At 42.8% G+C, this 27,529-nt stretch overlaps 1 protein-coding gene across 5 annotated transcripts in view; it reads left to right on the top strand.

The window, feature by feature from the left end:
- Dmgdh (dimethylglycine dehydrogenase) overlaps positions 1-27,529 on the top strand; it is an 85,420-nt gene that overhangs the window by 39,087 nt on the left and 18,804 nt on the right. For all 5 annotated transcript variants that reach the window (XR_003834667.1, XR_002379435.2, XM_021179821.2 and 2 more), the window contains exons 13-15: positions 2,637-2,854; positions 5,840-5,997; positions 8,945-9,004. Coding sequence is in view for 3 of the 5 variants with exons in the window: in XM_021179821.2 (XP_021035480.1) it covers positions 2,637-2,854; positions 5,840-5,997; positions 8,945-9,004 (436 nt within the window). In the remaining 2 variants the exon portion in view is untranslated. The remainder of the gene's footprint in view (positions 1-2,636; positions 2,855-5,839; positions 5,998-8,944; positions 9,005-27,529) is intronic.

Raw genomic sequence — 27,529 nt, forward strand, 5'->3', positions numbered from 1 at the left:
TTTGGTCCCCAGCACCCATGTGGAGGCTCATAACCATTTTAACTCAAGGTCCAGGGAATCTGATGTCTTCTTCTGGCCTCCAAGAGTACAAGTACATACATGGTATACAAACATACGTGTAGGCAAAACATGCCCACACATAAATAAAATAAAATAAATAGAAAATAGAAAAAAGATACATAGTACTTAAAGAACAACTTTAATTTTTTTTTAAAAAAAGTGTATGTGTGCGCAGGTGCAGATGCCTGGAGAGACCATAGTAGGGCATCAGATTCCATGGAGCTGGAGTTAAAGGTAGCTGAGAACATACCTGGGTCCTGAGAACCACACTCCAGTTCCCTGAAACCTCATGTGTTTTATAGGAATAGTTGAAGCCCCTGCCCCAGACTGGAGAGATGGCTCAGAGGTTAAGAGCACTGACCGCTCTCCCAGAACTCCTGAGTTCAATTCCACATGGTGGCTCACAACCATCTGTAATGAGATCTGATGCCCTTTTCTGGTGTGTCTGAAAACAGCCTCAATGTGCTCATATACACTAAAAAAAAAAAAAAAAAAAAAAAAAAAAGCTCCTGTCCTCTCCACAAGGTGTCCCATCCAATGGTTTACTGGTTCTGATAATTTTTCCTTTTTTTTTTTTTTCTTTTTCGAGACAGGGTTTCTCTGTATAGCCCTGGCTGTGCTGGAACTCACTTTGTAGACTAGGCTGGCCTCGAACTCAGAAATCCACCTGCCTCTGCCTCCTGAGTGCTGGGATTAAAGGTGTACGCCACCACACCCGGCTTAATTTTAACTTTTTAAAAAAGATTTATTTATTTATTATATGTAAGTACACAATGTAGTTGTCTGTTTAGACACCCCAGAAGAGGGCGTCAGATCTTATTATGGATGGTTGTGAACCACCATGTGGTTGCTAGGATTTGAACTCAGGACCTTCGGAAGGGCAGTCAGTGCTCTTAACCGCTGAGCCATCTCTCCAGCCCTAATTTTAACTTTTATTTATTAAACATTATCAATGATCCAGAACTCCTTGTAGACATGGCCTTAATTAATTCTCTGAAGATTTTGTAAGGGCTGGGGGGAGGTGCATTCTTCACAGGCCTGAGTGCAAGAGTTCAGACTCCTCAGCAACCATATAATGGCCAATAGGCACAGTGGCTTACAGGTAATCCCAGCACTTAGAGGCAGAGACAGGGCATCTCTACAGCAAGCTGGCCAGCTAGGCTCTCTGAGTGGGTAAGCTTTGGGTTCAGGTGAGAGGCCCTGCCTCAAAATAACAAGGTGACATGCTGTCTTAGGGTTTCCACTGCTGAGAAGAGACACCATGACCAAGGCAATTCTTATAAAGGATAACATTTACTTGGGGCTGCCTTACAGGTTCAGAGGTTCAGTCCATTATCATCAAGACAGGAGCATGGCAGTGTCCAGGCAAATGTGGGGCTGGAGGAGCTGAAAATTCTACAGCTTGATCCAAAGACATACAGGAGAAGACTAGCTTCTGCATGGCTAGAGGAAGGTCTCAAAGCCCATCCCCACAGTGACACGCTTCCTCCAACAAGGCCACACCCACTCCAACAAGGCCACTCCTCCTAATATTGCCACTCCCTGGGTCAAGCATATTCAAACTACCACAAGTGCCTTCAAGGAAGATAGATATTCAGCATCAGTCTTTGCCTCTGCACACACTTACAACATGTGAGCGTATATATACACCCCATATACAACAGACATGTGCTAAATAGAAAGATTTTGCAAAGTATGAGCTATCCTCATTTGCTGATGAAGATACAGGTGTGGATTCTAGTTACCTGCTAAAGTCAGCATGACTGATTAAAACGCCACATCAGATTTGCTTCAGCCAGCTACTCCCTTAGTTAGCTTCTCCCTTTGGGATACCCTGTGCACACCAGGTTCACAGCTAAATTGCTAACCTGCCTTTGCTTGAACCTCCGGTCCATTGTAAAGTTTCCATCTTTTTAGTCTATTATCCCAAAAGTGTGGGGGATACTAGTATTTAATCAAGGTCTGACTCAGAATTATGGAAATCTGATGCTCAAGCGCCGGGGTGTGGAGGTCACCTTAGCCACTGAGCCTCTTCTCATCTACAGGAACACTGTGATAGACTCATAGAGCTCCAGGGACAGCTCAATAAATTATAGCCTGGCCCGAGTGTTGCCTTCCAAAAACTCATCAAGACTTAGAAATTGAGACTGGAGTTTTTCCTCTTTTCTGTGAGATTGTCAGAGCAATTATGTGTCTGGTGGCAGGCACATTATTAATGGCTAGCAGTACACGTATGCATCTTGTGTACAGGTATTGAAGCAAATTCGGGTTTAAATTAATTTTTGAAGATGGGACCATTAGTTTGAATGCAACAGAACCATCACTATTTATAACCGTGGCAAAGCTCATTTAAACTGAAGATTCCCGTTACCTGGAAGAGTTCCCTCCCAAGTCTTAAGTGGGCAATTTACATCCAGGGAACTCAGTTTCTTCAACCTTCAGAGTGAGATGGCTGCGTGCCCTGACCCTCTAGGGACTTTCTGATAATTCCAAACTTGAAGGAAGACTTCAGAGACGTAGTATAGTAGAAACATGCATTATTCAAGCGTTTAACCACGCTTACGACCCCAATGCAGATGGATTGAAGAAGCAGCCTTCAGAGGTGGATATGATGTGGAAATTCAAAACATAACCGATGAGTTTGGGGTCCTGGGAGTTGCAGGGCCATATGCAAGGAGAGTCCTTCAGAAGCTGACCTCAGAAGATCTCAGCGATGATGTATTCAAGTTTCTTCAAACCAAATCTTTAAACATCTCAGACATTCCGGTCACTGCTATCAGAATCTCCTATACCGGTAAGAATGGGGAAACAAGCTAAAGTAAGGAAAGGCTACCAGAAATGGGTCACACACACACTCACACCCACTGCAGACTATCACACACCATCACACCCTCACAGTGCATATCACACACAGTCACACACACACACACACACACTCACACATAACCACACACACACACTCACATATAACCACACACACACACACACACACACTCACACATAACCACACACACACTCACACACACTACAGACTATCACACACCATCACACCCTTACAGTGCATATCACACACAGTCACATACACACATAACCACACACACATAACCACACACACACACTCACACATAATCACACACACACTCACACATAACCACACACACATACACACACATGCACACACACTCACATATAGCAACACATACACACTCACACATAACCACAGACTCACACATAACCACATACACACACTATAGACTATCACACACTGTCACAACCTCACACACACTCGCACACACACACACTCATACATACACACAGTGTCACATATAACCACACACACTGTCACGCCCTCACAGTTTATCTTACACACAATCACACACATATACATACACACACACATTCACACATACTGCATACTGTCATACACTGTCACACCCTCACAGTGCATCTCATACACACTCATACATAACCACACTCACACATACGCACAACTACACAGTCACACCCTCACTGTACATGCTCACACATATTCATACACATACACACTCACACATACCCACACACAGTCATACTCTCATAGTGCATCCTCTCTCTCTTTTTCACACACACTCACAGTCACAATACAGTCTTACACATACTCACACACACTCACACACATACACTCACATATAGCCATACACAGTCACACCCTCACAATGCATGCTCACACATACATACACACACACACACTCACAGACACAATACATGCTTACATATACTCATACTCACTAACACACACACACACACACTCATAGCCACACACTACCACACCCTTGCAATGCACGTTCCCGCTCACCTACACACATACTCACACTCATATGCTCACTCACACACTCTCATGCACACTCAGTCTCCCTCCACCCCTCTGTGTAACTTTCTCTGATTTTGAAGAAAGATCTCTTCTGCCCAACTCTAAGACAAGAAGTCTGTTGGCCACGCCCACCCTTTATAGAGCTTGCACTGGTTTCTAGTCGCTTCTCTTTGGAAGTGTAAAGAGAAAGGGACAAAAGACGGTCATTAGAATAAATGGAAGGCCACCGTCGGCGCGATATATGGGAACTCTCACAGATAGTGTGACTTCCAGCCCATCGTGACCACACCAAGCTTTCCACTAGAACTCTCACTCTTCCTGATGCTCAACCCTTTAGTACAGCTTCTCAGCTGTGGTGGCCCCCAACCATAAAACTATTTCATAAAATCATTTCATATTGCTATGTCATAGCTCTAATTTTGCCAGTGTTATGGAGTGTATCTGTGTTTTCCAGTAACCCCATGATAGGATTTGTTAGACCCCCAAAAGGGGACGTAACCCACAGGTTGAGAACTGCTGCACAGATGAGGGCCCCTGGCACATCCTCCCTTCAGTATGTGTCCACTGGAGACCTCACCCAGCCTTGCACAGGGTATATATTTGGTATAGGATGCTCTTCAGTACCCAGTGATGCTCTGGCTTACTTCTGAGTTCCTCTGACTCCCTTGTCCTCTTACTGAAGGAGCATTTAGTGGCCAACCTCCACTTAGCCCCATGCTGCTCTTGCTCTGGGGTGTCCTGGTGGAGCCCATCACTGTCACCCTGTGATAAAGGGGACCAAGGAGTGTGCTCACTGTTAAACCACAGCTCCCTGGCTTTCCATCCTAACTTTTCCCAACCTCGGCAAAAAGAGTGACAGGGATTTAAAAAAAAAAAAAAAGAGTCTTTGGTTGTTACTGTCTTTTTTTCCTTTGGGTTTTAGCAAATAGATCTAACAGTGAATGAAAGGATCGGGGTGTGTGTGTGTATGGGGGGGGGTGGGATAAGAAACAAAAGAAGTTTAAAGACTACAACTAGCTATCTACAAGGAAGAAATGTGAATACTTCCACATTATTTTGTTTATGTTTAAGGCTTTTGATTCCCAGGTTGGAAGCTGGAGTGTCTAAACCTTGAAGTTCATCCACTTTCCTTTATTTTTGTGTGTGTGCACATATGCGTGTGGGGTTCCACATGCTTACATATGGGGAGGCAGTGATCAACCATGTATGTTGCCTTGTTTTCCAAGACAGGGCTTCCTCCTGGCTCAGCGAATCAGACTAGGACATTAAGTGAGGCTAGTCAGGGCCAGTCCTTTTTTTTTCATTGTGTGGGTCCCAGGAATCAAACTCAAATCGTCAGCTTTGGCAGTAAACAGTTTTACCCATTGAGCCATTGTGGGCACCCTACCCGACCCCAGACCTCCAGCGTGTGCTTTTTTAAAATGTGAATTCCGGGCAAACTTAGATCTTCGTGCTTACCCACATGATAAGTACTGTCTGAACTTGATCCTCACCCTCTTTAAAGTTGTTATTTTGTTGTGTTTTATTCTTAAACAGTGTCTCAGTAGCCAAGGCTGGCCCTGGGCTCACAAACCTCTCTCAGCTTTCTGAGTGTGGGGATCACAGATGCCCTCCCATACCCAGAGGAACCCTGTGAAAACATGTGTTAGTTGTTTACTACCGTTGCCCTGGAAACATTGGAGGCTCCATATGGGGCCAGGGTCCAGGCTAAAAAGTGAATCCTGACTGCAGTCTCTCTGTGAAGGAGTCAGGCTGACACACAAATGGTCACTGAACTGACCCGCTCCTTGTGAGTTGTTCTTTTAAAGACCACCAAAGGTTGCTTTGTGCGAGTGGGGTTTTCTCCTGCACGTGTTAGTTAAGGGATGTGAGCGCGCGCCCTGCCAGCACCCCTCTCACGCCGGTGTGGGCTCCGCCTGTGCTTTTCAGGTGAGCTGGGCTGGGAGCTGTACCACAGACGAGAAGATTCTGCGGCGCTTTATGAGCGCATCATGAGTGCCGGCCAGGAGGAGGGCATCCGCGATTTTGGAACCTACGCCCTGAACGCTTTGAGACTGGAGAAGGCTTTCCGAGCCTGGGGCTCAGAGGTTTGCATGCTAGCATCCTCACTCACGGATGCTTACCTTATTGTATCTAATGTTGGGAGACTAGTTTTCATAGCATTACTACTATCAGTTCCGGCTAGAAGACAAATCAAATGCCATTAGATGACTTTGAGTAGGGAAAGAACTCCCCTGCCTCTCTGCTTCCCAGATGAACACTGACTGGGTTTGGGGGTAACGTTTATTCTGCCTTAATTTCCCCTGCTTAGTGGTGAACCCCAGACATTTTTCTGGCAGGCACAGGCCGGAGGATCTGAGTATCACCTCTCACATCCTTGCTTTCCCTCTGTTACGTTTCATTTCCCTCTCATAATCATCCTTAGGTGAACTAATGTCCTTTTCTTTTGAGGGACAGGGACAGTGGTCCCGTGTGTGTGGGTCTAGTCTTCCCCACCACTAGTCCTGGGAATCAAGAGCTTCTCTGTGTACAATTCTTAACCATTTACACAACATTTTTATATGCATTGATTCTGCTTTGCTTCTGTCTTAGTTTCCTTCCTGTTTCTGTGGGAAAATAATACCCCGACAGAAGCGACTTCAGGGAGAAAGGGTTTCTTTCAGTTCACAGGTCCAGGCTACAGTCCTTCAGAGCGGGGAAGTCACAGTGGCAGTGGCTTGAGAGAGCTGGTCACATCACAACCATGGTCTAAAATGATTGCATGCCCCTGTACAGCTGCTAACTGGCTTCCTGCACTTTACCCAGGATCCCCTGCCCAGGGAATGTGGTGTCCACAATTATGAAGGGTCTTCCCACATTGACTGTTGTCATCAAGATAAAGCCTCTATGTGCGTTCCCAGAAGCCCTTGTTCTATGACTTAGCTTTACCACGACTCTTATTTTACATACAATCACTGGATTCACTGAGCCCCCAACATCCAGATTCCTGTGATTAGGGTCCTATTTACCTTGTGGGAGAAACAAAACCCTAACTTTTACAGAGAACTGACGTTTTAGGGGCCATTGTAAACATGAGCTTCCGAGTGGGGACTCTGGAGTTTAAATCTATTCTTTACTTAATTCTTGGATGGCCTGCTCTCTTATAAAATGGAGTGTTTATCCTAAAGAATCAGTGCAGATGTAGAGATGGTTAGTAATGAGCCGAGCAAACACACTATACAGTTAATGTCTAGTTTAACCTGAAAGCTAGGGTACTTACCCTTGGGCCTTATCATTGATGCAAGCTTGCAGGAAGCCCTGTCCTGCCTGCTGCAGCGAACTCAAGTCTACAGCCAGGACTCAGGTGAGGCCAGCTGTCCTCAGAAAACAGAACAATTTTGTCCCCATGCCCAGGAAAAAGGACAGAGAAGCCACTCCTTGAGAGTTAAAAATCGCGGTATTCTAGCCTCAATGTTTCTGATGTTTTTGGTTTTGTGTTTTTCCTTCTGCTTCCTTTCGCTGGGCTCCATTTTAGGGACCTCTTTCCCAACAGTGCCAGAGCGCCCTCTAGTGCAGAAACATCGACGAAGTCGCTCTGTTTCCCTGAAAAACAAAACAAAACAAAAACAAAAACAAAAATAAAACCAAAACTATAATTTTGGCAGACTGAAAAATAATTTCAGAGTAACTCAAACTAATTTAGGAAATATGAGAACAGTTTTATGTGGTGTACAGTAGTCTTAGATTTATCTAGTTTATGTCGACTCTTTGGGAGGTTAAAGCAGGCAGTTCTCATTCCCATAAAGATGTTGACTCTTTGGGAGGTTAAAGCAGGCAGTTCTCATTCCCATAAAGAAACGAACAACAAAAAACCCGACTTCCAGAAAGGTCCTCTGCTCATTAACACTGTTAACCGAGTACATCGAAGTATTCTTTCCCCATTTCTATACATTTAGCAGTTCCCCCTGAGTTCATCTCTTTCATTTCCCCTCAGTTCTCATCGTATAAATTAGAATCTTCAAAAACCGCTTAAAAACAAAACAGTGATTAAAAAAAAAAAAGCCCTAACTTCATTCAGGTTTAGAACTAAATATTGGATTTCCCCTGAATTGATGCATCCTATTGCGAGTCAGCTAGTTTTGAGCTTTAATCCTCCCTTCCCGTTTTCTTTCCAGAACTCTGCAAAAGCCAGTGTTCTGTCACCTGCTTTCCCCTCTTTACCTCCATTCATGGCTAAATGCAAGCTAAGCAAAGTTACTTGTTACTTTTTAAAAACACAATTATGTAATTAAAATTATTACATAATATACACGAGATTCTTGTTTGTGGAACACCGCGTGCTAGCCTTCAAATATTTATTAAGGTAAAAGATCGGAGGCCAGAGAGATGGCTCAGTGGTTAAGAGCACTGTGTGTGCTTCTTTCCTGCAGAGAAGCAGTGGTCAGTTCCCAGCATCCTCGGTGGGTAGCTCACAGCCCCGTTACTTCAGTTCTGGGAGAGCACCCTGCATACACCCACACGCAGACATGAACACATACATGTGCACGCAATAAAAACAGGTAAATTCATTAACATCTTTAAAATAAAAGAACAGTGGAAACCAAGCCCAATGTTCAGTCTCTGTGTTTGCCATATTTAAAAATAACAGCATTTGCCAAAGGCTTCATTTGAATTGAAAATTCTGCTTCAGAGACTAAGTCCATAATTGGCCTTTTAAAGAATCTTTACTCAAAAACCATCCAGTGTCCTTAATTCTGGAGAGAATAATATAAGAAAGTGATGTCTCTGTTTCTATCATTGTTATGCATCAGTTCAAGATGGGAGCCAGTATTTGCCAGTATTTGCTGAGTGAAGGTAATGGGTTTGTTTCTGTTTTCATAATCTCTTCATCTCCCCTAGACCTGTACTTGCTGGGAGTGGTGGTGAACTCCTTTAATCCCCTACCTGGAGGAAGAGGCAGGCAGATCTCTCTGAAGTCCTTTTAAGGACAGCACAGTTCTTCTGTGAACCAAATTAGCAGGCTCACCTGGGATTCAAAACCTGTTTCCCTTCCAGATGAACTGTGACACAAACCCCTTGGAAGCTGGGCTGGAATATTTCGTGAAGCTGAATAAGGTATGTTTACATTCTCCAGGGTGTATGAAATGAATGTGAAGGTGGTGGCAGTGTTTTACGACAGAGCCAAGCTTTAAAACTTAGCCAAGTGTGACTACAGAAGAAACGAGTTGAATATAAATACTAAACATGGCTTAATGCTCTGTATGAATTATCTGCCATAATTTGATCGGTTTCCCTGTGGGAGAGCCTGGAGACTTAAGGCAGCAGAATTCAACTTCTTTAAGGGTTAAGACTTAAAACCCAAGGGGCTGGAGAGATGGCTCAGTGGTTAAAAGCACGGACTGCATTTTTCAGAGAACCTGGGTTCAAGACCCAGCACCCACATGGCACCTCACAATTGTCTGTAACTCCAGTTCCAGGGCATCCAACACCCTCACACAGACATGCATGCAGGCAAAGCACCGATGCACATAAAAATTTTAAAAAATAATTAAAAGAAGACTAAAACCCAAGGTGAAAGTTAGTAAAAAAAATCACAAGATGATTAACAGATTTCAACAGACACCTTTATAAAAATTGTGCTGCATGTATGTTGTGTGTGTATCAGCCACCCCTGGTGGCTGTGAGGTTGCACGTCAGGTAAGCAAGCAGTAAGGACATTGACTTTCCCTGGATGCTTAAAGGATAGAACAGCCTCGCCACATTGGGTTAAGCAGGTGCTTATGAATCAGTTTTGCATCTAACGATAACATCTAAATGTAAACACAGGATGTGTTTCCAATGTGCCCAGTACGAAGTGCGTATTTAGTGAGGAGCCAACACAGGTCCAGAGAATTATTACTGACATCAGTATGCCAAAGGGACACTCTACATCAGTGGTCCTCAGACTACCAGGCTCAGTCTCATCTGTAAACTTGTTAGAAATGTCAATTCTCAGGTCCAACCCTAGACTTACTAAAAGCAGAATTTCTGGGAGCCTGGACAACAAAGCTGTGTTTTAATAAAGCCCCACAGGGGGTTCCTAAGAGTCGAGAAACACCACCGGTGCTACATAATTACTGTGGAAACGTATATCATTGGAGGCCAGTTCACTGTGGCCCTGCTCGTTGGAGCCAGCCCTACACGTGTAAATAAGGTTATGCCACTGAGCAGTGCTTCAGAGCTTCAGACTCACATGAAAGAATGTAAAAGGACTTGCCTAAGTAGGTGATGGTGGCAAGGTTAGGAGGAACAGCTGCTGTCAGGCTACTGGTTAGGGTTCTCCAAATACACTGCCATGTTTCTGAGTTCTAGGCTGGTCTCCTCTCCCGTGGGAATATGTGAGCATGGGTCTATAAATCGGGCTATGGGAACTTTTTTTAGTGCTTGGCATCAGCTCCCAAATTTTCAGCTGAAGTATTAGCAGGAAATGTGTGTACTTGTTGTGTTTGATTTCGGGGGGCAAGGACCCCATTTAAAGAATTCTTAAAGGAATCCATCTTTTCTGTGCATTTTCCCTGGCTTTTATTTTTATGATGTGCCATCTGTCTCTAGACGAGAGAAAGCAGGTGCTTGGAATTTGAGCAGCTCCTAGCAGCAGATTGCTCCTTGTGGTGACAGAAGTCTGAATTTGGCTGTTTAAAATAAAGATAAAAATGTCTGACTCCTCAAAGCACCTAGCTCTCTGCTGCCGGGCCCTGACGGGGAGAGGAGGGATGGGTGCTTCTGCTTCCGTGTTCTGGATATTACTGTGGGAAGGAGGTCTCAGTGAGTGATGTCTTCATATGGAAATGGATGCTTTAAGATGTTCTTTATGACGATCAGCAGGTGCACATGTGAATTTATTAGCTCTTTTAAATGATATAATCAAATAACTGAAACTGAGCTCCAAAGCGAATTGTTTAAAAGATGCTAATTTTGACTGATGACATGTTTTTGGATGCTGAATTGTTGGTTCTTACTTAGGTGTCAAAGAGTTAGTTCTTGATGACTGTGTTGGATAAACAGAGAGCCCAAGGACTTAGCCCTACCTTCCTACCTAGGCTGGGTCTTTTCCACCATGGGATGAAGTCAGATGGTTGCTATCAACCTCATGGGAGAGAAGATACTGCTAATTTCTCAGACAAGAGACTAGATTCGATTGGCAGTTGTGACACCTTGCTGGTGGTGTCACAACTTTGTCATAGCTTTGCAATCTATGATGAGAGACAGCTTCCTGGAAATAATACTGTAACCTAAGCTATATAACTTGATAAGTCAAGTCCTGTGTTTATGAGCCAAAACTGATACTCAGACATTTAACGTACAGAAAGATGTCCCTTTCAAAGCCTGTTGGACGGTGTTCTATAAGATTTAAAAGGACAGTAATAACCAAAATGCACGTTGCTTTGGAAAATAGATGCCAGGCAGAAGCAGAGGAGAATACAGGGTAATATTTGGTTTTGATAGTGAAAAAAAATGATAACAACTTTAGAATTTTATTGAAGCCATTTCTTCCCTTTCTTTATCTCCAAAGTTAATAATTAGAATCTTTCCCTAAATCCTTAAATGCTCAACACGTGACAGCAGCCATAGTGAGAAGATATGGAGAGGTGGCTGTCAGAGTGGGGAGGGGGTGGGATGGGACTTGGCATTCCCTCTGCCTTTGAGGGTGGGAGCAAGTCACAGGGAGGTGACACCTCCTGAGGAAGAGCATCCCTTTAGGCCAGGTCTGAAGTTGAGTGTGACACCTCGTCACCTGTCACTTTCGACCACAGTCCTCTTTCCTATGGGCTTAGTGGTCCTGACCCTCTACCCTGGAACTCCATAGACTGTCTTATAAATTGACACACACACACACACACACACACACACACACACACACACACACATACATGCACAGCATGGTTGTATGCCCATTTTCAGGAGGAACGTGGGGGAGAAGAGCAGTCACCATGCTTTGTTAAAGTGAACCATGTTCTTGTCAAAACTGCTGAGGAGGTAGAAAGAAAGAAGTGAAAAACAAGAATCTTCTATTACCAGCTCAGCTCCTTCTCGGGCACTGGCGATTGTGAAAGACACAACACATGCACTCACACACATATACACACCACTCACACATACACTTTTACACGCATAGACAAACACACAGAGACACACAGTCATAGAGGTCACTGTGATCATCAATCAGTGTTCAGTGTGTGGGGGTCATTGATATGGTCAGCTGTTGCAGTCACTACTTTTGTGGTCACTGTGGTGGTCAATCATAGCAGTCACTGTCATGTCCACAGGCACACTTATACATATGTACATACACAGGCACACACACACACACACACATGCATACACGTTCAATGGACACATTCACATGCAAATACATTCACACATACATACACATTCAAAAATGCATGCACACACACAAACACTTATTAAATATGCACACACATGATCACACACTCTCACATGCACACACACTCACATAAACATTCGTATCACAACACACAAGTGTATACATGTATACTCACACACACACACAGTCACACACAGTCACACACATACATATACACGCTCAGACACATATCACATACACACACTTGCACACACCTGCATATACACATGCACATATGTGTAGATACACTCATACACATGTACATATGCTCATGTATATGCACACACATGCACACTCTCACATGCATACACAATGCACACAAGCACACACACATATATCCATTTCTCAGACATTTATTAAATACCATTTCTGCATCTTACTAAGCCCATGGTTAAAGATACACTTCTGATGCCTCTCCGAACTCAAGGAGCTTGGGTTTTTCAGGAAGGAAGGCTGTAGGATGGGTTCTTAACCTGGATTCTAAAAATACCATTCTGCATGGGGAGGGGCTGCCACGGCCCACAGCACTGCCACCTTGTGGAAGTCAGCAGTCGCACCCCAAAAGGAAGAATTTCAAACCAGCAAAACGGGTCAACATTATCAAAAACTTGCTTTTAAAATTTTAACTAAACTTCTACTAGCAAAATAGGTCTTACCCTTGTTATTAATGGTATTTTGATTTATTCCAAAAGAAGTTTATGTGGGAGGAAATTAGCAGGCATTGGTTGTCACTGGAATTGGAACAATGTATTATTCTCACCAGGAGCAGTGGGGAAGCAGCTGCTTTCCGGTGCTAGAGACAGTCACGAAATTTTCCTTCACAATTACTGGATCTTTGTTCATTTCTAGAGCCAGAGAGAGTTAACTGCGGAGAGGAGCATTCTTAGATAGAGCATATTTTTTTTTTCTTATACATCTATTCTTCCCCTTCCTGTCTTGGTTTTCTAGCCATAGAAACAGAATAAAACATGACATATATTGACCACAAGTTAGAAGACAATGCTGATTCCAGACGCCAGCAATAGAGAAATGTAAAACACTTAACAGGAGGCGGACAATAGCCTATAGATTCAGTAAGACTTAGCTACATTTACTCTTTGAGACAGGGTCTTACAGATCCCAACTGGTCTCATACTGACCTAGAGCTCGAACCTGGATACTAATGGCTCCACCTTCTAGTGTGGAGATTGCAGGCATATGCTATCATGGGAGCAAACCAAGGGCTTTGTGCAGGCTGGGCAAGCATTTTACAGCTGAGCTACACCCGAGCCTGACATTAGCTGGTATTAAAATACCAAAGTGGCAGAAAACAGGCCAGGGCAGCAAATCAGAGAACGAGTCTTAATAGGTGACGATGCCGTTGGTGGTATCTACCACAAGGAGACTTGAGGCACTAGGAGTCAAGAAACCTGGCAATCTTCACTGATGGTCAACCTTGACACCGTGGGCCTTGATTCTCCTACGTAATACAGTGACTTACAAAAAGAGATCCCAAGGCCACCTCTCCATCCTACGTGAATTAACATGAGTCTCAGGCAGGCTCTGGTGGTACACATTTGTAATCCCAGCTACTTGCAAGCTTGAGACTGGGGGAGGGGGGGTCTCAAGTTTAAGCCCTGCCTGAGCTACAGGACGACTGCAGTGCCACCCTGGCGATGCAGTGAGACCCTGACTCAAAATTAAAAAGTGAAAAGAGGGTTGAGGCAGGAGGATTTCTGTGAGTTGAAGTCTACTCTGGGCTGCATAGGAGCAGGCTAAAAGCACTTGAAGCGCGAGCATAAGGACCGATGTTTCGAATGTCAGCACCCAGGTAAGTGTGCTGGACACTGGGCAGAAAGGAAGGGTGCAGGAGGAGCCAGGTTCACTTAGAGGCCTCAAAAAGGAAGATGGGTGTGTCTAGCTGGGGTTGCTATTGCTGCAATGAAACACCAAGAACAAAAGCAAGTTGGGGAGGAAAGGGTTTGTTTGGCTTACCCTTCCACATCACTGTTCATCATTGAAGGAAATCAGGACAGGAACTCAAGCACGGCAGGAACCTGGAGGCAGGAGCTGATGCGGAGGCCATGGAGGGGGGGAGGGCGGGGCAAGCAAGCTCACTAGCTTGCTCCTCACAGCTTGCTTAGTCTGCCTTCTTATTGAACCCAGGACCATCAGCCCAGGGATGGTACCACCCCATCAGTCACTAAGAAAATGTCTTACAGCTGGATCTTGTGGAGGCGTTTTCTCAGCTGAGGATTCTTCCTTTCGGATAACTCCTGGCTTGAGTCGAGTTGGCATAAAACTAGCCAGCCCAGACGGGTAGAGGAAGACACCAGACATCAACCTATGGCCTCTGTGTGCACACATGTTCACCTGGGCCTGAACACATACAAACTAATACACATCTATACACCACAAACATGAGAGAGAGAGAGAGAGAGAGAGAGAGAGAGAGAGAGAGAGAGAGAGAGAGAGAGAGAGAGGGGGGGGGGAGAGGGAGAGAGAGAGAGAGTAAAGAAGAGGTCTAGAAATGTAACATAATGCAGAATGCTTTCCTGCATTCACAAGAATCTTGCTGTGTAGCCCAGGCTGACCTGAAATTTGCAGTCATCCTGTGTAACTGGTGTGAATCCTGCTTCTTCTTATGCATGCTGACCTGACAATGCTGCTACAGTTGGCTTTCCTTTTTTTCAAGCTAACAAAAATGCCTTTATTACAAATTTCTGCAAATTAGAAAGTACACTCCAAATTCTATTTCCATTATTCCTCATCCCTGGGCCTCACAGCTTGAGGCTTCTAAACTCCACAGAATACTTTGACTCGTTTTTTGGGTAAATTTAAGTCATTCACATAAATCCGATTGTCGCACATCCAATATACAATTTAAAGGTTAGCAAGTTAGATTTCCCAGCACTACAAAAAGTTTAATCTTAAACAAAAAATAGCTTTCACATCTGCTGTGTGGCATCATCGACAGCAAGGACAGCGTACAATGCAAACTGTCCTAATTCTTCCAAATTTTAGCAATCTCAGAGGGATCCCATCTTTGATAATGGCAGAAAGTGCAGAGACATCTGAATGGCTCACTGTCCCCTTCAAACTCATTTCTTTCAAGCCTTTTTTTGTCTCTGCTCAATCAGAGCAGATCTTCTCATCTCTGCTATAGGATCTTTCAGCACCGACAACAAGGTGCTGACCCTTCTTTTGGGAAAGGCACTTTGAACTTCCCTTCGGATTTTTTCACTCTTGTTCTCCACTGGTACGGCAATCCGTAGACTGTGCCAACGCGCTGACCGCTTGGCACTGGGTTTAGGATTAGTTTTTTCATGACCTTTTCTAGTGTTTCTGGTTGTAGGACGTTACAGTTGACTTTCAACAATTTGAATGTAGTTATTCTGATGTGGTTGATTTGAAAACACCTGACCTGACTCAGGGCAATGTTACTCTTTTAAAGTTTTTTGGTTTTTTTGTTTGTTTGTTTGCTTGCTTGCTTTTATTTGTTTTGTGGAGGGGAGGACACAGGCCCTCCTGGCTCCTTAAGGCTTGCTTTGTCTGCCTTCTTACAGAACCCAGGACCATCAGCCCAGGGATGGAGATCAGAGGGCAGTCTGTGGAAATTACTTTTCTTCTTCTTCTACCATGTGGGTTCTAGAGATCCAACTTGGGTATCAGGCTTGGCAGCAACAATCTTTACCCGCTGAGCTACTCTGTCTGCTCCCCCCTCAACCCCAAATTCTAAAATTAGGATCCAGATTGCTTCCCAGTACTCCTCCTGGTGAGTTGTCCTGTGTTGTTTCACTTTCTCTTTTTTTGATGTGTGCTGATGGGGATGCGGATGCTGCGTTAGTTCTTTTAAGCACAGACTGGGTGTGGTCGCACAGATGAGCGGCAGGACTGATCAGAACGTGGCCTGTGGATCTGCAGCGTCAGAGGGAACTAGTAGGTCTGGCACGTCACCCAGATCATGACCCACATCTTTTTTCTGTGCTTTCAGAGGTGGGCATCGAGTGTTCTTTTCCCTGGGGAAGGTCGGGATGGAGACGAGGGTCTCACACCTACAAGACAGCATTCTACCACTGAGTGACAGACAGCACAAATTTTGAGTGGGATTAAAGGCATGTGCCACCACGTCGGGCACTCGGGAGGCAGAGGCAGGCGGTTTTCTGAGTTCGAGGCCAGCCTGGTCTACAAAGTGAGTTCCAGGACAGCCAGGGCTATACAGAGAAACCCTGTCTCGAAAAACAAAAACAAAAACACTTTTTGAGTGGGATTTATTTTGACGTGTGTGTGTGTGTGTGTGTGTGTGTGTGTGTGTGTGTGTGTGTGGAGAGAATGGGGTTTAGCTATGAGTGGCCCTTGTGTGGAAGTTAGAGGACAATTTTGGGTGTTGGTCCTCACCTTCACATTGTTGGGGGTAGGGTCTCTTATTGTCTGTCACTGTGTATACCAGGTGAGCTGGCCAATTAGAGTCCTAGAACTCTCCTGTCTCCACCATCCATGTTGCCATAGGATTGCCATGTACATGGGATTACATGTACATATTCCCATGTCGGACTTCACATAAGTGAAGATGATCTGAACCTAGGTCCTCATACTTTATCTATTGAACCATGAACTTCAGCCCCTGGGTTTACTTATTTTATATGTATAATACTAATATATATTTGTACATGTTTGTATAATACCACATGTATATATCTGCATACATATACATGTTGTATTAATATCATATGTATATAATACTGCATGTGTATATATACATATACATATGCACTGTGTGCATACCTGGTACCTTTGGCGTTGAGATGAGAGGTTATCAGATCTTCTGGAACTGGAGTCATAGATGGTCATGCGTTGCCACATAGGTGCTGGAAACATAACAAGAGATTCTCTGCAAGAGAAGCAGAGAACTTTTAACTGCTGAGCCCCTGGGTATTTTGTAAGAGTCATCCAACCCTATCTATGTGACCAGAGAAAACAATTTAATTTCATTTCGTACCTGAGATTTCTAATTTGTAAAATGAAGTTTCTTTCTATGAGACTCAAATTCAAAAAGCCACTTGACATAGAGGTTGAAGCTATTATATTGTCTTTATGATATATTATATACATAATTGTGTCATTTTTAATAACACCATCCTTACTCTCTTACCCATTTTCATTGCAGAGTGATAAGGGGAAATGAAAAGAAGGAGAGAGGGTAGATATGAGCTGAAGGATAGTTTATCATTTCCCAAACACCTGTCAGAATATATCACACTAGCGGCTATTGAATTATCATCCTCATATATATCCAGTTTCAGTCATGAAACAAAGCCTCTGCCCTAAAAGCTCAAGTGTGCGCTTCACTAACCGCTTCAGAACTTTTAAATCTGTGGAAACTAGGGTCTCAGAATACATTTTAAGTAATTTTAGATTGATTTTCTTTTATGTATATTATTTTTGTCAACAGCAAATTGAACACAAAATCATTGACATTTGAAGTATTGAAAGGTTTGAAAGGTTTGATATGCATACCAAAATGAAATTATAATTGCAATGAAGAAAGCATGTCCCTTATCCTAGAGGCATAGGAATAATGGCAACCTTTGATAATCCAAACTTCCTAGCCTTTCCCACAGCTCCACCCAACCCCAGGCACCTGGCTATCTGTCTTCTGTCACGATCATTCATTTCTGCATCTTTTAGAATAAACAGAATGTCTATATAAATGGAATTAAAACAGGGTCCCAGTTTCATTATGTTGCTGTGATAAAATAACCTGGACAAGAAACAATTTAGGAAAGAAAAGGGATTACTTTAGCTCACAATTTCCGAGTATAGTCCATCGTGTGGGTTAGTCATGGCAGAAAGAACTAGAGTGAGCAGGTCACATCTACAGTGATGAGCTGAAGATGGAATACTGCTCTCTATAAAAGACAAAAACCACAAAACAAGACAACAGCAACAAACTGTCACCATGTAAGCAAGTGTAATGTGTTTCCATCTTGGTGAGAGCAGAGCCAAAGTGTGAAGGAGTGGAGAGAACCTTGCTACTTACATCAGGCAAGAAGTTCTGAGTTCTTTCCAAAGCAACACCCTTCTCAAACAAGGGTGGCCCACTGGCCAGGTTGGCTCTACACTTACTAGCTGCAGAGGACTTTGACCTCCCTACCATCCTGCTTCTACCTCCCAAGTGCTGGGATTACAGGCATGTATCACACTGCCTAGCAGCATTTCTGTACAACTGTTCCCATGAACATATGTTTTATTTTCTCTTGGATAAATACCTAGGAGTGGAATTATTGAGAAAAACAGCAAGAATATGTTATGATTTTTGTTTTATTTTATTTGGACACACCATGCTCACTTGCTTGCTTGAGTGTGCTCAGTTTGATTTCTCCACTATTGTATTGTTCAGAAACCCCTGCCTGGGGAATGATACCACCCACAGTGGGCTGGCTCTTTCCACATCAATTAACTTTATTAAGACAACCTAAACATGCCCATAGGCTGACTCAATGTAGAAATCCCCCATCAAAACCTCCTCCATGTGATTCTAAGTTGTGTCGAGTTGACAATTAAAGATGACCACCACATATGGAATGTATATTTTTGGGCATAGATCTACTCAGCATAATTCAAGCATAATTCATGTTGTTACATGTTAGGTGGGAGATGAGGTAGGTGTCTTTAGTGGCAAACTCCTACTTTATTGTAACTTCAAACTGCCCTTTCCTTTATTTTCAGCCAAAACTTGAAAACTAAGCAGTCTCAGAGCACACTTGTCCACCATTTTAACCTTTAAATATAAGATCATATCCTCGAGGTTTAAAACATACAAAAATGTGTCTACTACCTTCAGTTATGACTTACAACTGAGCCTGCTCAGCAGAGGGTCAACCCGTACATGAGTATGTGTACGCTTCCTTCTTTGAGAAGAGTGTTGCTTTGGAAAGAGCTCAGTGTGATACTTACCTGATGTAGGCTCTGTCCACTCCTCATGCTTTGGTGTTACACTCACTAAGATGCAAACACATCGATCGGATTTGCTTATATAGCAACAGTTTAGTTCTTCTGATACGAAGCAGTATCCCATCTTCTGTACTGCAACTTGTTTAAATACTGATTTGTTGTTGAACATTTGTGTTGCTTCAGTTTTAGGCTATCACAAATAAAACTGCTATGAACATTTTTTTAAAAATCATCTGTTTAGAAACAGCGTGTTTCATATTGGCCAGGCTGGCTCTACACTTCCTAGCTGCAAAAACTTTGCTCTCTCCACCATCCTGACTCCACCTTCCAAGTGCTGGGATTATAAGCATGTATCACAGTGCCTGGCAGCATTTCTGTACAACCAGTTCTATGAACACACACTTTATTTTCTCTTGGGTAAAACCTAGGAGTGGAATTATTGAGTAAAACAGCAAGGACATGTTATAACTTTTATTTTTTAAAAATATGTATTTTTATATGTACGAGTATTGGGCTGTATGTATATATATATATATATATATGTATATATATATGTGTGTGTGTGTGTGTATGTATGTATTATGTATGTATGTATGTGTGTGTATATGCACCATGTGCATTCAGTGCCCATGGAGGCCAGAAGAGGGTGTCAAAGTCCTTGTAATTACTATGTGGGTGTTAGGAATTGAACCCCAGTCCTCTGGAAGAACAGCCAGTGCTCTTAATTGCTGGGCCTTCTCTCCAGCCCCTATGTCAATGTTTTAAGATGCTGATTTTACAAAGCATATATTTTTTTATTTTACATTTCTAAAACCAGCATGTAGAAATTTCATTTCTCTACAACCTTGTCTGATGTCTGTTTCTCGTCGGTCTCTTAAGTTAGAGCCATTCTGTGAGATGCAGACTGTGGCTGTAGCTTGTTTTCTTTATGGCTAATGATACTGAGTACTGTTTTTATGTGCCTGTCTACTGGTTCTGTCTTCTTTGGTAAATGTCTGGTCAGGTCTCTTACCCATTTTCAGTGGGGTTTGTCTTTCTTATTGTTGAGTTTTTCAAGTTCCTTAAATATTCGACATATAAGGTTGTTGGGGTTTTTTTGCTTTTTGTTTTTTGTGGGTTTTTTGTTTTGTTTTGTTTTTTGTTTGTTTGTTTGGTTTTTGGTTTTGGGGTTTTTTTTTTCGAGACAGGGTTTCTCTTTGTAGCCCTGGCTGTCCTGGAACTCACTCTGTAGACCAGGCTGGCCTCGTACTCAGATATCTACCTGCCTCTGCCTCCCAAGTGCTGGGATTAAAGGCGTGCACCACCACTGCCTGGTTAACGTTTTATTTTTAATCAAGTACACGCCTTTTAAATATTTTTTGCAATCTGTTTCTTATTATTTAATTTTTGAATTGTGTCTTTCAAAGAGTTTTTAATTTATGAAGTGTAAAGTCTTTATCAATTGATCTTTAACATGGTTCATATTAATTGATTCTTCAGTTGATTAAAGGGGAGGGCATACATGTGCCTTGAAGGCAAGAGGACAGCTTGCTGGAGTTGATTCTCTCCTTCCTTCCACCATGGGGTTCCTGGGTATTACTCTCAGATCTCCAGGCTTGTCAGCGAGTGCCTTTACACCCTGCACCCCGTCACTGCCCTCACCTGCTCTCCTGTGGGTGATGCTTTTAGTTTATATCCAAGAACTGTTGCTTAACCCAAAGTCTTAGAGACAGTCGTCCATGTTTCCTTTTCTTTTTCTTTTTTGGTTTTTCAAGACAGGGTTTCTCTGTGTAGCCCTGGCTGTCCTGGAACTATGTTTTCTTCTAGAAACTGTAAACATTTAAAAAAAACCTTTAACTTAAATAAGTTATTTTGAAACAAGGTTTGAAACCACCTTCCTATATTTAGGTCTATGATCTACTTTTGGTTGATTTTTATATCAGTTGTAAGGTGTGGATTAGGTTTGTTTGCCTGTGACTCTGGTTTCCAGCAGCATTTGTTGAAAAGGCTGTACCATGTGTGCTCACTGCCTTTGTATAAGGGTAGAACTCAGCTCTGGTCCAATTTCTGGGCTCTGTTGTGTTCCATCAAAATACTAGTGTTTCCTGATACTAATATTATAATATATATTACTATAAGATAGACAATTACTATAGTTTAAGTCAGATTAATTTTGGCTAGTCTAGGTCCTTTGGGTTTCTCATAAATTGTAGAATCAGATTGTTGATTGATTTTTTTAAACCGCTATTGGGATTTTGACTGGGAATACACTGCATTTATAGGTTAATTCAAGTCTTTTAGCTCTTGAACAATGTATATGTCTATGTCCATTTAGATCATCATTAATTTCTGTCAGAAATATCTTGTAGACTCCAGTATGCTGCCCATGATATCAGGACCTGAGGTTCAATTCCTAGCTCCTACATAAAAAGCCAGGCATGGCTGTGTGCACATGTAATCCAATACTGGGTAGGCAGAAACATGAGATCTTGGAGGCTTGATGGCCAGATGTTCTAGTCTACTCAGTGAGTTTCAGATTCAGTGAGAAACTTTGTCTCCAAAAACAAGGTGGCAAAAAATAGAGGAAGATATCCACTACCAATTTCTCATTTTCATTGTACATATACATACATGTATACCCTCTACAAGAGAGCATACATCCACACATATGTACACACACATCCACTCCATACACATACACATGCAAGTGCATCCTCTACAAGAATGCACACACCATACACTTATACACTCACATATATTCAACTCATAGACACATACATGTGCACCCTCTATAAGAGTGCACAAACCTGCATACATATACCCATACACACTCTCTGCATATCTACATGCACATGAACCCTCTACAAAAACACACATACCCACATATCTGTATACATACATATACACATGTGCACCCCCACAAGAACACACACATACTTCTATACACACATACGCACATACAAAACCACACACACACACACACACACACACTTGAGTAAAAGAGATCTATCAATTTTTGTACCTTTCAACCTTACTAACCCTATACAGTAGTTCCAGTAGATTTTTTTGTAGATTCCATCAGACTTTTGACACAGATAACCACGTTGTATACAAGTACAGCTTCTCTTTATTTCTTCTAAAATCTTGTTTCTTTTCCTTACCTTACTGCACTGCTTAGATCCTCCCTTGGCTTAGCCTTCGACAACATTGAATGGAAGTGGTAATGACAAATGCCTTCCCTTGCTCTTGCCCTTGTGTAGAAACCGTCCATTTTCCAGCACTGGGGACAGTGTGCACTGTAGCTTTTCCACAACTGTGTTGTTTCAGGTTGAACGGGTCCCTTCTGTTCCTGGTACTTTTAATTGGGAGTAGATGTTAGTTTTATCAAAGGGTTTTTCCACATTCAAGCAGCTAATTTTTTAAAACTTGTTATCGGTTGAATTATATTTTATTTCTAAGGTTAAGCCTTTCTACTTTAGGAATAAAATTAACTTTGTGATTACAACTGATCTTTTAAAGATATTGTCAGGTTGTATTGGATCATTTCTAAAGTAAGTTATGAAATTCAAAGTAAATTTCACAGATATGATCTCCTTGGGCTTGAGCATTTGAAATTATTTTACTTGTTCAGAAAAAAATAAGCTTATTCTATTTATTTCTTTTGAACAGAATGGTATACTTCAATACAGCTAAACTCTGTAGCAGAATTTAACACTCTGCTACAAAAGGCCTATTGAAGATGTGCTTAGCTGTATAGGAAAAAAACAAAACAAAACAATAAAAAAACAAAACCCAGCTCACCTGGGCTGAAGCCTGGGCTTGAGCTCTGTTGCCCAATCTCTCTGTCACTGCAGGAACACTTCCAGCCTTCGCTGACCTTGAGGTTCTTGTAAGACAACAAGACTGGCCCAGGTCACATGCTGCTGAAGGCTTCTGTGGTTCTAACCCTGGGTAGGAAATAAGTAAGACTGCGGTTTGTCTTGATGGGGTGAAGGCTAAGTCAACCCTTTTCCCAAATGAGCAACTCAAAGAATCCTCTCTCAGCATCTGAGTCACCCAGATGCACAGATAGCTAGACAGCTGTCCAAAGGATGTTAGTTAACACAGTAGTCTCAGGCCAGCAATGGCCACATGCTTCACGAGGAGCCCTCCCCCAGGCTGCCTTCAGCAATGCTCTGGGCCCATTTTAAATGAGAAGCTTTGCAAGTGTGCATGAGGGACAGTGGCAGGAATATGCCACCTGGATTCTCATTTCCATTCTGTCCCTTGGAGAAGCTGGTAACCAGCAGGCGTCTCCACCACTGCCTAGAAGCCTGAAGAACACAGAACAGGATTGAGGTGCCCATGCCTGGTTCCTGGGGGTCCTGGTTGTGGGAGGTGGAACTTATTTCTATCTTGAAAGCTTTTAATATTTGAGTTTAAAGAATATGAGCCAAACACTTAAGTCAAACTAATGATGACCTTGATTTTTCTGATGGCATTTCACTCCATATAAACGGAAAAGAAAGGCCAGAGCTTTGTCCTTATTCTCTCCTCTGGTCTATGGAGGGTCCCTCTCCTAACTCTATATCTGTCTCTTACTCCACTGCAAACTGTCATACTTGACTATTTGTGTCTTCAAGCACTTGATTGCCCCAAGACTCACTCCCCTAAAAATACTAGTTTAATTGATTTCATTTACATTAGCATTCAGGCAGCATGTATGCCATTGACAGGGCTTATAGAGGATGAATAATTATCTCTGGCTTAACACTTACTTTATATAAGTGTGGATGTCATATTTAGTATGTATTATAGGTGGCTGCCTTAATGACCTTTATTGATGTTTAATACACTAAAAAAATAAAAATGTCAAGACCATTTTTAAGCTGAAGTCCCAGTGCCACAGAAATCTGTACATTTCTCAAACATATCAACTACTAATTAATTATATAGGTAATCATCAATAGCTTATTAAACAGATATATTTCTGTTTGTGGGTCATTCTACAGTACCACTTCTAGTTACAGCATAGCCTTCAGACACATTTCTTCTCGTTTATAATTGATTAGTAAGTAGTAAAGTAAAATCTATCATTTTGGGAGACAAGCCAAATAAAACAGGTAAAATCTCATGATAGTGCTTTAAGTCTTCCCAAGTTGGGAGTCCAGCTAGATTGCAGGGCCTGGCTTTGCTCAGTGCCCTGGGTGTACTAGTTACTTCACCCATTGCTGTGACAAAATGCCAGATAGGCTCAGGGTTTCAGAGGGCTCAGCTCGTACATTTGCATATAACATCATGGTGTTAGGGACACATGGGCGAGGAGTTTCTCCAACTCACAGCCAACAGGATGCAGAGTAGAACTGGAGTTAGAAGAGGGCACTAAGACAAGACATGGGCCCCTAGAACATTCTATCAGCCATGCCTTCCAGGGACAAAATTTAAAGATGGTGGTGTGTGTCACCATGCAACTGAGCCTCAAGTTATTCTCCTGTGAACTGATGTACCCCTGTGGTACTACCTCAGGGTTACTATGAGGATGGCTGAGTTTATGAATACAAGCTGTCAGACACATAGCCGGTGCCTAACAGTCCATAGATGTTACTTACCAAGAATTAGTCTTTTCTGAATTATTAGTGTTATTTTGTCACTGGAAATTTTGGGGAGTTCCACCAGGGGAGCCATCTGTTATCAAGGAAGTTGGCACCACTTTCAGGGCTCTTAGTCTAGTTAATAAAAGAATTAAAGAATAGATGCCGAAGAAAGCTCAAGGACCATTTTGTTAGAGTTTAAAAGAAAGTTTAGGTAGCAAGGTAACTATCTATAAATCTCAGCGCTTCCCAGAGGAGGGAGTTGGAGAAGAGTCAGAGACACAGATGAGCCTTTTATAGGCAGCCATGTCGAGGAAGCAGAGGGTTAGGGGGTGGGTTGGGGCTGAGGTGGGAGAATAATAACATACAAAGAAAGGAGAAGAGTCCAGAGTGTCCAGAAAAGCCTGCCCAAGCTTTGTCAAGTGTCTGGAGAAAGGACAAAGATAAAAAGGAGAAAAGGAAAAAGTTATTCTTCTATGAATAATTCAGAATAGTGGACAGATGTTCCCCAGACCCATGGCTGCAGCTCCAGATTTAACTTCACCAGTGACAGGATTTCTAGGTAGAAAAAATATATTATCTCAAAGGGATAATTATTCCTCCCGTCTCTTTAACAGGGCTTGCTTAATATATAACCCACCCTCCCTTAGCCATGGTCTCTTAGCTAAGGAATTGACCAGCAAAATATACTTCTTGTTACATTTTCATCCTGCCCGCAGAAATATCTTTCCTTTAAATGGCCTTATCTGGGCTACTGTAACATTCCTTCCTTTGAAAAGGTAACCACACAGTCATTTAGGGATGGCTGGAGAGTTAATTAGTTAATGCTACATAATTGGTGGTTAAGAGCACGTAGCTGTCTTGCTGAGGATCAGTTCTGTACCCAGTACCCACATCAGGTGGCTCACATATCATCACTGCTATCTCCAGCTCCAGGGGATCTATACATACCCTTTCCCCTTGCAGCACTTATGTATACACATACTTAAATATAAGAAAAACCTGTAAACATATAAAATCACTTAGGAGACGCACTGAAACTAGGGAATATATATATATTTAAACCAGGAAAGCCTAGAGATCCAGTTTTAAAGTGGTTCCTCAGAAGGGATGAAAACTGGAGTTCTGGTCACACCCTCACCTACAGTCTCCAGACAGGGTGTGCGCTTAGGGCAGATAAGTAACGGGGGCTCCCTTTTTGCATTCTTGACTGGGACCAGGTTCATTCCTGGAAGCGCCTCTAAAAGCAGTTGGGTGTTTGTTTGTTTGTTTTTATTCAGATAAAGTTTCTGCCCATACTTTTTTTGCTTGTTTACCCTTTGATGGCACGCACAATGCTTCTCCTTTGCCCGGGGCACAATTGTGAATTTGGCAGTTAGGCTGTTGTCCAGCGTGCCATCTCATCCTGTCAGTAGCTCCCATGCAGTGATCCTTGTTTCTAAAAGCTGTGGTCATGGTCAGTTCCTAGGACCTTTCCAGGGGAAGAACAGTCATTGCCTTCAGTTGCTCAGTGAAGTTGGCTCAAAGTGGAGGGCTAGAACAAGCTCTCTGTTCTTTTAATGTTTTTTTCTACGTCACCCCCAAATATCCCCCTAATTCTAGTTGTCTCTCCCAGTACTCTCCCCCACCCTACCCCCTGCTTGATCCTTCTTATGCCCACCCTCCCAGACGCCATTCCACCCACAAAATCTACTCTATTTCCCATTCCCAGGGAGATTTATGCACCCATCCCCTTTGAGCCTTCCTTGTTACTTAGCCTCTCTGGGTCTGTGGATTGTCCCATGGCCAACCTTTACTTAATAGCTAGTGTCTACTTATAACTGAGCACATACCACGTCTGTCTTTCTGGGTCTGGGGTACCTCGCTCAGGATGGTCTTTCCTAGCTCCATCCAGCTGTTTGCAGACTTCATGATGTCATTGTTTTTAACAGCTGAGGGCATGTGCTGCAAGGACACTTGCGCAACCGTGCTCATAGCAGCTTCATTCATAATAGCCAGAAACTGGAAACCACCTAGATGTTCCTCAACTGAAGAACGGATAAAGAGAGTTTTCTAAATGGTTTGTATTTGGCTGAGCAGGTTCTTGTCTTTCAAACCCCAGCCTGTCATCTGGGTTGTTGTGAAGGTCAAATCATAGTGTAGATTCAAGCACCTTTGGTCAAAGTTATGATAGAACCCGGTATTCAAAACTCAGCTTCAGTAACTCCTGCTGTGAAGTGCTTTCCTGATAGGATGCTGCCTGTCCTCAGCCCCAATTGCTTACTTCCTCAAGTGCACACCTCCTCCATTGTAGAATTGTAGAACGCATGTTTGCATTCTGCCTTCACACATTACTGATAGGTTATTTCTCCGCCAGTGAAATGAGCCAATTCAAGCCAGATTAGATTATATTAAATGCAGGTTTATTGGGAAGCTGCTCTCAGACGAGTTCAGTGGTCCAAGGACCAAGGCCAGGGAAGTCACCAGTGAGAGATGGAGAAGAAAGGGGGAGGGGAGGAGGAGACAAAAATGTCTGGATTATAGAGGGAAGAGGGAGCCCTCTGTGGGAAGGGCAGCCCAGCCTCTGGGCTGAAAAGTTCAGGGTTGGAGACAGGATATGCCAAATAAGAAGTGAGGGTGCTGGGAGAACCTGGAGGCCAGGTCTGCTTTGATATGTAAAATATACACCTCGGTCCCTTGTCTGGGTCTGAAACCAACAACTATAGATGCTCTTTGTTTTAAATTTAAGAAACATCTGTGCTATTCAGACTTGGG

The sequence above is a fragment of the Mus caroli genome, chromosome 13 (assembly GCF_900094665.2).
Source record: "Mus caroli chromosome 13, CAROLI_EIJ_v1.1, whole genome shotgun sequence".
NCBI lineage: Eukaryota > Metazoa > Chordata > Mammalia > Rodentia > Muridae > Mus > Mus caroli.